This window comes from Bombina bombina, chromosome 7, assembly GCF_027579735.1.
Source record: "Bombina bombina isolate aBomBom1 chromosome 7, aBomBom1.pri, whole genome shotgun sequence".
In the NCBI taxonomy this organism is placed as follows: domain Eukaryota; kingdom Metazoa; phylum Chordata; class Amphibia; order Anura; family Bombinatoridae; genus Bombina; species Bombina bombina.
Window position 1 is genome coordinate 503,619,075 of NC_069505.1, and position 12,308 is coordinate 503,631,382.

Consider the following 12,308-nt stretch of genomic DNA (forward strand, 5'->3'; position numbering starts at 1 on the left):
TTAAATGAACCCTTACTGTTCCTTACTATAAATACTCCTCACCATAACATTACCCTAATGACCCGTTAACCCTAACTGCCCCTAAATTAACCCCAAATATTGCTGTGGAGCTCTGGGATAATAGTTATTGTGTTAATGTAAATTTATTATAATACCTATTAGGTAATTAAAGTGGGGATCACTCCCCTGTGTATGATCATGGATAACCAGCCTTTTGTCAGATATACAACAGTACAAAATGCAGCATACTCTCTTCTATGCACCATGTTGTATGCATTTGCCCTGGTTTTAATATACAACATGGTTATCCATATGAAATAGGTAAGAACTAGATGTAACGCTGCAATGTGTGTCAGGACGAGTCGGACAGTGACTCAGGAATCGGATCAGTGGAGCATCTGTAAGAGGAGAATCTGCAGCTCGTCTCTCATGCATCACGTGCCCATCAAGTGAACTGATGAATTGGTTCCTGAACTGGTTCAGTTAAACGAACCGTCTGAAATGAAAGGATTCCTCAAGATGAATCAGACTTCCCATCTCTACTGACACACTGAACTGAACTAAAAGTACTAGTAGCTTGTGGGCCGGAGCTCCTCCTCCTGTAGATAGGTCAACAAAACATGACAAGCTAGGGAGGAGCAGGCTGATCTGTAAGGGGGAGGATTCATGCTTAAAGGGACACTAAACCCAAATTTTTTCTTTTGTGATTCAGATAGAGCATGCAATTTTAAACAACTTTCTAATTTACTCCTATTATCAATTTTTCTTCGTTCTCTTGCTTTCTTTATTTGAAAAAGAAGGCATCTAAGCTATTTTTTTGGTTCAGAACCATGTAAAGCCCTTGTTTATTGGTAGGTGAATTTACTTACCAATCAGCAAGAACAACACAGTGTGTTCACCAAAAATGGGCAGGCATCTAAACTTACATTCTTGCATTTCAAATAAAGATACCAAGAGAATGCAAAGAATTTGATAATAGGAGTAAATTAGAAAGTTGTTTAAAATTGCATGCTCTATCTGAATCACAATAGAAAAAATTTGGTTCAGAGTCCCTTTAACAGTATACACCAGGGACAGTATACACCAATTTTCATATAACTACATGTAAAAGACACTACTACAACGAAGAATATGCACAGATACTGATCTAAAAATCCAGTATAAAACCTTTTAGAAACTTACTTAGAAGCTCCAAATTTAGCACTGTTGATGAAAATAGCCGGAACACCCAGTGAAAGGGGCTGGGTGCAGATACTCTCCCCCCCCCCCCCTTCCCTGCATATAAAAAAAAAAAGATTAGGCAAACAGGATTCAGCATTAGACTGTCAATGCACATATACATCTGACACTTTGGGGTTTGGGTAGGAGTCTGAAAACTAGCACAATGTTATTAAAAATAAGCACAACTATACATTGTTACAAAAAAACTCCCAGGTGTACTGTATAAATGGATCATCTCCAAACATTTATACAAAGAAAAATCTAGTGTATAATGTCCCTTTAAGGTGGAATAGCACGATTATAATTATTTATAAATCGTGCTCATGATTTAGGTAAATCATGCTCACGATTTAGCTAAATCGTGCTCATGATATAGCTAAATTGTGCTCACGATTTAGCTAAATTGTGAGCACCATTTAGCCAAAAGGTGAGCAAGATTTAGCTATATCGTGAGCACGATTTAGCTATATCGTGAGCACGATTTAGCCAAAATGTGAGCACAATTTAGCTAAAAGGTGGTCACGATTTAGCAAAACGTGTGCACGATTTAGTAAAACATGCTCACGATTTAGCAAAATGTGCGCACGATTTATAAAAAAATCTTCTGTGACATCTCTGGGGCTCTGTAGAATATATATATATATATATATATATGTGTGTGTATGTGTGCGTGTACATATACATATATATATATATATTAGGGCTGGGCGATATGGGCAAAAAAAATAAATCACAATTTTTAAAAAAAAAAAAAACGCGATTGCAATTTCTTATAAATGACTATAACACCTTTATTTTGCATTCTAAAGTTTATTTAACACTACAGAATCTTAATGCACATGTTTCTCAATGTCCAATACACTCTTGGAGCATAAAAATACAAAACAAAAAATTGTTAAAATAAAATTTGCTGCCTGTGATGTGATTACATAGTAGCCACTGGCCAGTTTTTAGGTCTTATGACACACAACATTGTCAAGTTTTCTTGGACAGTAATTCTAACTGTGGACAGTGGTATAATTAACAAATGAAGCAGTGTAAGCCACATACACACACAAATATATATATATATATATATATATATATTTGTGTGTGTATGTGCACATATATATATAATATACAATCACATACACAGTTACACACACACGCACATATATATATATTCTTTTTTTCTTCTTTTTTTAAACATTTTAATTTGACTGAAAATGAGCCCTGCTCCTGTCCAGGAATCCAATACAGTCATACTAGCAGTAGGGGTGGGGGGCTGCTCCTTTCAGAAATGCTGTGCCTTGCTGATATAAAATACATTGTAGATGCAGTTAAGTTAACCCAGCAGCAGAGAGGACTGCAGTTTTAGCCTTTTTGGCAGCCGTGAGGTTAACTGCATCTGCTATGTATTTGAGCTGTTTCTCAGACCAGGAGATTGTGTGGGAGGTTCCATAGTGATTACATACCCTAAGTTTCAGACTGCAGACGTCCCTAGGGGGAAATATAAGTAAGTGGCTTACTTTTTAAATACATATGCAAACATATGAGGACTGCAGTTTTAGCCTTTTTGGCAGCCGTGAGGTTAACTGCATCTGCTATGTATTTGAGCTGTTTCTCAGAGCAGGAGATTGTGTGGGAGGTTCCATAGTGATTACATACCCTAAGTTTCAGACTGCAGACGTCCCTAGGGGGAAATATAAGTAAGTGGCTTTCCCTCCTCTTCATTCCTGCATGGGCTCTGCTTTTAGACTTCTAGATAGATCGGCTGCTTATGAGAACAGAAAGTGAAAGTAAAACAGCCATTTTGCAAAAGTGTGCTAAAAGCAACCACTAGATGGCACTGTTTTGCAAGAAATCACATACAAATCAATGTATTACAGCCACTTCTGAGGATTTTCTTTAAGCAAAAAATCGCAACTCTCGCGGTTTTTAAATTGCGGCGATTAATCGCGGTTTTAAATCGCATACGCGATTAATCGTGCAACCCTAATATATATATATATATATATATATATATATCTACATATATGTGTACAGATGTATTTATATGTGTATACATGTATTTACAGACAGATACACATTTAAATACATTAAATACATATGCAAACATATGTATGTTAATTGGAGCCCTTTGCAGTCAAGTAGCTGAAAAATTAAAAAATCATATTTATGCTATATTCATATTTATAGTGACTTGAAACCCCACATTTTTCTTTCATGATTCAGATAGAGAATACAATTGAAAAAAAAGTTTTCAATCTACTTCTAATATAACATTTGCGTTGTTCTCTTGTTATTCTTTGTTAAAGAGGTATCCAGATAGGTAGCATGCACATATCTCGACAATTACATGACAAGAAAAACAGCTGCCATCTAGTGCTCATGCTAATGTATAATATTGTTATAAAACTGCTGCCATCTAGTGCTCTTGCTAATTTATAACATTGTTATAAAACTGCTGCAATCTAGTGCTCTTGGTAATGTATAACACTGTTATAAAACTGCTGCCATCTAGTGCTCTTACTAATGTATAACATTGTTATAAAACTGCTACCATCTAGTGCTCTTGCTAATGTATAACATTGTTATAAAACTGCTGCCATCTAGTGCTCTTGCTAATGTATAACATTGTTATAAAACTGCTGCCATCTAGTGCTCTTACTAATGTATAACATTGTTATAAAACTGCTGCCATCTAGTGCTCTTGCTAATGTATAACATTATTATAAAACTGCTACCATCTAGTGCGCTTGCTAATGTATAACATTATTATAAAACTGCTGCCATCTAGTGCTCTTACTAATGTATAACATTGTTATAAAACTGCTGCCATCTAGTGCTCTTGCTAATGTATAACATTGTTATAAAACTGCTGCCATCTAGTGCTCTTGCTAATGTATAACATTGTTATAAAACTGCTGCCATCTAGTGCTCTTGCTTATGTATAACATTGTTATAAAACTGCTGCCATCTAGTGCTCTTGCTAATGTATAACATTATTATAAAACTGCTGCCATCTAGTGCTCTTGCTAATGTATAACATTGTTATAAAACTGCTGCCATCTAGTGCTCTTGCTAATGTATAATATTGTTATAAAACTGCTGCCATCTAGTGTTCTTACTAATGTATAACATTGTTGCAATCCGGGTGACATATAGTACTGCAGATACTTACACACTCCTGAACTTACTTTTCTGCTTTTCAACGAAGGATAACAAGAAAACAAAAAAATATAATAGAAGTAAATTGGAAAGTTGTTCAAAATTGGGTGCTCTGTCTGAATCATGAAAGAATCATTTTGGGTTTCATGTCCCTTTAACCCCTTAATGACCGAGGACGTGCAGGGTACGTCATAAAAAAAAAGACAGTTAACGCCCGAGGACGTACCCTGCACGTCCTCGGGCTGGAAAGCAGCTGGAAGCGATCCTGCTCGCTTCCAGCTGCTTTCCGGTTATTGCAGTGATGCCTCGATATCCAGGCATCCTGCAATAACACTTTTTGGCCATCCGATGCAGAGAGAGCCACTCTGTGGCCCTTTCTGCACCGGACATCAATGGCCGGTATCGTTGGTGGGTGGGAGCCGGTGTGGGAGGCGGGTGGTGGCCATCGATGGCCCTTGTGATGTGGAGGGGGCGGAATCGTGGACGGGGATAGCCGGGGGCGCGCATGTGCACGGGGAGGTGGGGGCGGGCGCGTGTTTTCCATTTGTCAGCCAAAATTATAAAGTCTTTTAAGGAAGTTAAAATATATAAAGATAGCCTTTCATTTATGGTATGCTTTAATTTCATTGGCTTAAAAATTGTATATAAGCTTTACATTTGTATGAGGCTATTGTTATCTTCTGCCTTCAGATTTCAAGGTATGTATTAATCTTGTTGTGATTAATAAATGATTTATGTCAACTAATATTTGATAAATATGAGTATTAATTTAATATGTTAGATACCCCAGATTAAATATGTGTCTATAGCTAATTTTATATATAGCCAAAGCATATTAATAGTCCTATTAAGAATAATTCTTACAGTATCTCTCTATCCTCTTTTGCGAGAATCATACATATACATCTGTTGCTAAATACTCATTTAGTGACAGGCCAGCCCTAAGACTGAGGTATACGACAGGAACCGTTACACTACAGAAAAACTTGGGTTAAAAGTGGGAAAAAGGGGGGGGATAGATTTTATAAAAAATGATCAGGCAGGGGGACGGGGGTTGGTCTGTGGGGGGGGGGGGAAGCTACACTACAGAAAAAAACAAAAACAAAAAAACACATTGTTTTTTGCAAACTGGGTACTGGCAGAGAGCTGCCAGTACACAAGATGGCCCCCAATAAGACAGAGGGGGAGGGTTAGAGAGCTGTTGGGGGGGGTAAAGGAGGATCCTACACAGCAGCATATGTAAATATGCTAAAAAAAATTCAAAGATACCTTTTATTTTAGTACTGGCAGACTTTCTGCCAGTACTTAAGATGGCGGGGACAATAATGGGGTGGGGGAGGGAAGGGAGATGTTTGGGAGGGATCAGGGGGTCTGATGTTTCAGGAGGGAGGCTGATCTCTACACTAAAGCTAAAATTAACCCTGCAAGCTCCCTATAAACTACCTAATTAACCCCTTCACTGCTAGCCATAATACACGTGTGATGCGAAGCGGCATTTAGCGGCCTTCTAATTACCAAAAAGCAAAGCCAAAGCCATATATGTCTGCTATTTATGAACAAAGGGGATCCCAGAGAAGAATTTACAACCATTTGTGCCATAATTGCACATGTTGTTTGTAAATAATTTCAGTGAGAAACCTAAAGTTTGTGAAAAAATTTGTGAAAAAGTGAACAATTATTTTTTATTTGATCGCATTTGGTGGTGAAATGGTGGCATGAAATATACCAAAATGGGCCTAGATCAATACTTTGGGATGTTTTCTAAAAAAAAATATATACATGTCAAGGGATATTCAGGGATTCCTGAAAGATATCAGCAGAGGCGTAACTAGAAACCACAGGGCCGAGGTGCAAGAATCTAAGAAGCCCCCCCCCCCCAAGGGCAATAAATACAAGTGCTAATTGTATTTATTGCCCTATAACTTGCTAAAAAAGCAAAGAACATGTAAACATTGGGCATTTCTAAACTCAGGACAAAATTTAAAAACTATTTAGCATGGGTGTTTTTGGTGGTTGTAGATGTGTAACAGAGTTTGGGGATCAAAGTTAGAAAAAGTGTGTTTTTTACAATTTTTTCCTCATATTTTGTATTTTTTTATAGCAAATTATAAGATATGATGAAAATAATAGTTTCTTTAGAAATTCCATTTAATGGTGAGAAAAAAAGGTATATGATATGTACAGTAAATGAGTAAGAGGAAAATTACAGCTAAACACAAACACCGCAAAAATGTAAAAATAGCCTTGGTCCCATACGGACAGAAAATGGAAAAGTGCTGTGGTTATTAAGGGGTTAATAAAGTGTTTACTGTAAATATTTCACATTTCAATGTTCTTCACATAAGGGAATATGTTCTAAGTATTTATAAATAAATATTCCTATATATATCTGTATATATGTTATTACGATATTCTAAGTTCATCATTTTGTGTGCGCCAGTTTAGCGCTTGTGCAAAAAACGTTTTATTTTGCACTTGTAAAACACACGCTGCAAAATAAGCTTACTTCTAACGGAGTTAACATGCGAGCGGGAGTGCAAACTACCGCTTCACTCCTAATCTAGCCCTTTATGAGTAATTTCTTGTGCAACCCGGCACCCTGCTCTTGTGCAAGTAATTGCATGAGAGCAGAACTTGTCAGTCATCTCAGAGGAATGAGTCTAACATCTGCAACTTCTGAGATAGTAAATATGCTAAGAAGCAGTAGTTGTACGTCTTAAAGGGACAGTCTAGTCAAAATTAAGCTTTCATGATAGGGCATACAATTTTAAAGAACTTTCTAATTAACTTTTATCATCAAATTTGCTTTGTTCTCTTGTTATTCTTTGTTGAAGGCTAAACCTAGGTAGGCTGATTTCTAAGATCTTGAAGGCCGCCTCTTATCTCAGTGCATTTTATTAGCTTTTCACAGCTAGACAGTGCTAGTTCACATGTGCCATATAGATAACATTGTGCTCACTTCCGTGGAGTTATGCATGAGTCAGCACTAATTGGCTGAAAAGCAAGTTTGTATGATGATAGGGCAGTCTGCAAGGGATTAGATACAACGTAATCACAAAGATAAAAAAATATTAATGTTTTAGTGTTGGTTATGCAAAACTGGGAAATCTGTAATAAAGGGAGTATCTATCTTTTTAAACAATAACAATTTTCAAGTAGACTGTCCCTTTAACTTTTGGATGCAGGCTTCATGAGCGAGCCTGGCCCGTAACGACGCAGAAGAGAAATTACAATAAAAAATAGTGGGAAACTGTTTTCTAATGGACTAAATTGCTGTTGCTTGTGACAATGTCACAAAATCCAATTCTTATTGTAAAGATATATCTTATACACCACACCATTGCTTTTTGTCATTATTACAAATCTTGTCACGTGCTGCACTGAGCTCTAGGACAAATCTTTCTTCAGTCCATGTAGAGGACCTTCTTAATGTCCACAATCCAACAATATCTGGAGCAAGAAATATTTATAAATGTATATACCATTCAATATTCTGGTTCATTTATAATGTAGAAAATAGTTTCCACAGCACCAAGTAAATCTTACACACTCTCAGGCGATGTTTTGGGTTTATTCACCCTTAATCATGCCATGTCATTTATAATATTCTTCAGGCTTAGCAATGGTTAATGGAACAGCTTGGAAGCAACTAAGACAATTTAGTTTGATGACGCTCCGTGATTTTGGGATGGGAAAAAAGACTCTGGAGGAACCCATACAGACCGAAGCTCAGCATCTGGTAGAGCACTTCAGAAGGTTAAACAGTAAGTACAAGAATAAAGAGAACAAAGATAACAGACAGAGTCTCTATAGAAGTGCGCAAATGGTCACAGCATGTGGCAGATGGCGGATTCGGCAACCAGCAATCCAGGCAGCTCTCTTAGAAATAGTAAGGTGGACAACGGGAACCTGTGGATGACAGATGGAAGAGGCGCCTCATGGGACAAGTATCGTTTTGGGCAACAGAGGGAAACACAATAGCAGCGGACCCCCCACACAGAGTGTTACTCACAAGAGCGGCGGTACAAACGTGTACCCAGACAAGCAGGACGGAACCAAAAGTCGCCCGTCAGACAGGCGTAAGCTCGGTACGCTAAGGCAGACGTCACTCAGCAGGCAGCGTCAGAGTCGACCCAGCAAAGGAACCAATGGAGTGGAAGGAAACTCGACACAGCGGACCTCCAAAGGGGAATCAGGAGCGTATCCAAATTGCTCCAGCGGCAATAATAATAGAAAACAGGCAGGTGTGATGTACTCAAGGATATATTTATTGAGTACAAACAGATAAAAACATGCGTACAGCAACGCGTTTCTCAACAAATAGTCGTTTCATCAGGCTGATACTAATACATGGATGTACCTGCTCTATTTATAACACACCTGTGTCAATCACAGAGCTCCAGCTGCCGACACACCTCCAAGCGAGGATAGCTAGGTGATAGGATGTGAATCGAGTAGGAGGTGTCTCAGGAGCCGGAGCTGAGGATGGACTGCGAACAACAAATGACATGCACAAATATTTCTAACATTCTGAATTTGAAACATATGTTCATAATTTATCTATCCTTACAAAAAATATATACACATTCATATCATACATATAATAAATATTTCTGTAACAGCTTACAACATGTGAGATTGTGGAGAATTAACGCTCACAAATTAAGATCATAGTTTAATAAAAAGAAATATTAACAATAATATATCATAATATCCCAGTATCATTAAAAGACTCAAAACAGATAAATAAAATGATAATGGTCCAGTTTAATAAAAAGGGGCTGAATAATAATTGTTAAAAAAATTATTAAATAGAGGGTGAGGGAATTGTTTAATAAAAAGGGGACGATCCTTGAAAGAAAAAGGGGATAAGACTAGAAGGACCAGCATAAAAAGGACAATTCCTAAGTCCAATAGATAAAAGGGGTCCTAAAAAAACCTACTAATAATAACTAAAAGCACCAGAAATAATAAATCAGACAATATTATTCTTAGTCGCTGACTATACTAGGTGCTCAGATGTATATAAAAAATATGGATTGAGTGACTGGATACAGCTCTAGTGGATGGCCCTAATTAGTGAAAGGCTGCTAGGTCAATACACAAATTTAACCCATCAGGATGCATACATTTCAAAACGTGGATCCAATACGTTTCTCTTTGTCTTAGTCTAAAATACCTATTATAGATATAAGATTTAGGTATATGTTCTAAAGGGGTCACGGAGAAGCAATTAGTATCACCATTGTGCATGATGTTGCAGTGTCTAGAGACACTATGGTACTTGCAATTCTTCTTCATATTACGTTTATGTTCAGACCACCTTATGCTGAACCGCCTACAGGTTCTGCCCACATATTGGATGCCACACAAACAGGTGAGTAAATATACAACATAGGTTGATGCACAGGAGATATGTCCAATGATCGAATAAGATCTATTAGTGATAGTAGATCGAAAGGTTTTTTGTTTGGTGTCAATCGAATGACACATCTTGCATCTGCTCGCTCTACATCTGAAAGCACCAAACTTTGGTGCAATAGACTTCGGTGTTGTAAGGGCTGGTTGTCTCTTATGTTTGACTATCTTGCTGGGAGCAAGCAGGGTCTTTAAAGTAGGAGCTCTCCTATAGACCACTTTTGGTTTGGTACCTATCGACTTACCCAAAATGGGATCCTTAGTTAGAATGTCCCAATGTTTAGCCAGCACATTTCTAATCAGTGCATGATTAGAGTTAAATTGCGTGATAAAAAGAGGATTTTCATTAAAGTTATTAGTTACTTGTCCCGAATGTTTATTTGAGTTGAAAAAATATCCCTTCCTATCATCTAATCTAGCCCTTCTGTAACCTTTGTCTATAATACTAAGTGGATAGTTCTTTTCCAAAAAACGTTCCCTCAAGACCTGACTTTGGGAATCATAGATCGTCAATGTATCATGGGTACCAGGTTCGCCCCTAGTTACGCGAATTTGTTCATGGGTCATTTTGAAAATCGTTATATATATGACTCACACTATGGGGTGAGCCTGGTATTCTATGGCAGATACATTGACGATCTGATATTTATATGGAGGGGCAATGAGGACTCAGCCACTTCTTTTGTGGATTATTTGAATTCCAACGATAGGGGCTTGACCTTCACTAGTTCAATAAATAACAAATCAATTGTATACCTGGATCTGAACTTGAGCTTTAATGAAGGAAAGGTGACTAGTACAACCTATTTCAAGACGGTTGACTGTAATAGCTATCTGGATTTCAAAAGTTGTCATTTTCATGCCTGGAAACAAAACGTACCATATGGTCAGTTCAAACGTATTCGCCGTAACTGCAGCACGTTATCTGACTATGATTCCCAAAGTCAGGTCTTGAGGGAACGTTTTTTGGAAAAGAACTATCCACTTAGTATTATAGACAAAGGTTACAGAAGGGCTAGATTAGATGATAGGAAGGGATATTTTTTCAACTCAAATAAACATTCGGGACAAGTAACTAATAACTTTAATGAAAATCCTCTTTTTATCACGCAATTTAACTCTAATCATGCACTGATTAGAAATGTGCTGGCTAAACATTGGGACATTCTAACTAAGGATCCCATTTTGGGTAAGTCGATAGGTACCAAACCAAAAGTGGTCTATAGGAGAGCTCCTACTTTAAAGACCCTGCTTGCTCCCAGCAAGATAGTCAAACATAAGAGACAACCAGCCCTTACAACACCGAAGTCTATTGCACCAAAGTTTGGTGCTTTCAGATGTAGAGCGAGCAGATGCAAGATGTGTCATTCGATTGACACCAAACAAAAAACCTTTCGATCTACTATCACTAATAGATCTTATTCGATCATTGGACATATCTCCTGTGCATCAACCTATGTTGTATATTTACTCACCTGTTTGTGTGGCATCCAATATGTGGGCAGAACCTGTAGGCAGTTCAGCATAAGGTGGTCTGAACATAAACGTAATATGAAGAAGAATTACAAGTACCATAGTGTCTCTAGACACTGCAACATCATGCACAATGGTGATACTAATTGCTTCTCCGTGACCCCTTTAGAACATATACCTAAATCTTATATCTATAATAGGTATTTTAGACTAAGACAAAGAGAAACGTATTGGATCCACGTTTTGAAATGTATGCATCCTGATGGGTTAAATTTGTGTATTGACCTAGCAGCCTTTCACTAATTAGGGCCATCCACTAGAGCTGTATCCAGTCACTCAATCCATATTTTTTATATACATCTGAGCACCTAGTATAGTCAGCGACTAAGAATAATATTGTCTGATTTATTATTTCTGGTGCTTTTAGTTATTATTAGTAGGTTTTTTTAGGACCCCTTTTATCTATTGGACTTAGGAATTGTCCTTTTTATGCTGGTCCTTCTAGTCTTATCCCCTTTTTCTTTCAAGGATCGTCCCCTTTTTATTAAACAATTCCCTCACCCTCTATTTAATAATTTTTTTAACAATTATTATTCAGCCCCTTTTTATTAAACTGGACCATTATCATTTTATTTATCTGTTTTGAGTCTTTTAATGATACTGGGATATTATGATATATTATTGTTAATATTTCTTTTTATTAAACTATGATCTTAATTTGTGAGCGTTAATTCTCCACAATCTCACATGTTGTAAGCTGTTACAGAAATATTTATTATATGTATGATATGAATGTGTATATATTTTTTTGTAAGGATAGATAAATTATGAACATATGTTTCAAATTCAGAATGTTAGAAATATTTGTGCATGTCATTTGTTGTTCGCAGTCCATCCTCAGCTCCGGCTCCTGAGACACCTCCTACTCGATTCACATCCTATCACCTAGCTATCCTCGCTTGGAGGTGTGTCGGCAGCTGGAGCTCTGTGATTGACACAGGTGTGTTATAAATAGAGCAGGTACATCCATGTATTAGTATCAGCCT

At 37.3% G+C, this 12,308-nt stretch overlaps 1 protein-coding gene across 1 annotated transcript in view; it reads left to right on the plus strand.

Moving 5' to 3' along the window:
• The window catches only part of LOC128666895 (cytochrome P450 2G1), a 117,732-nt gene that overhangs the window by 40,387 nt on the left and 65,037 nt on the right, over positions 1 to 12,308 (plus strand). Inside the window, exon 3 of the mRNA XM_053721706.1 lies at positions 7,986 to 8,135. Within this exon, the coding sequence (XP_053577681.1) occupies positions 7,986 to 8,135 (150 nt within the window). The remainder of the gene's footprint in view (positions 1 to 7,985; positions 8,136 to 12,308) is intronic.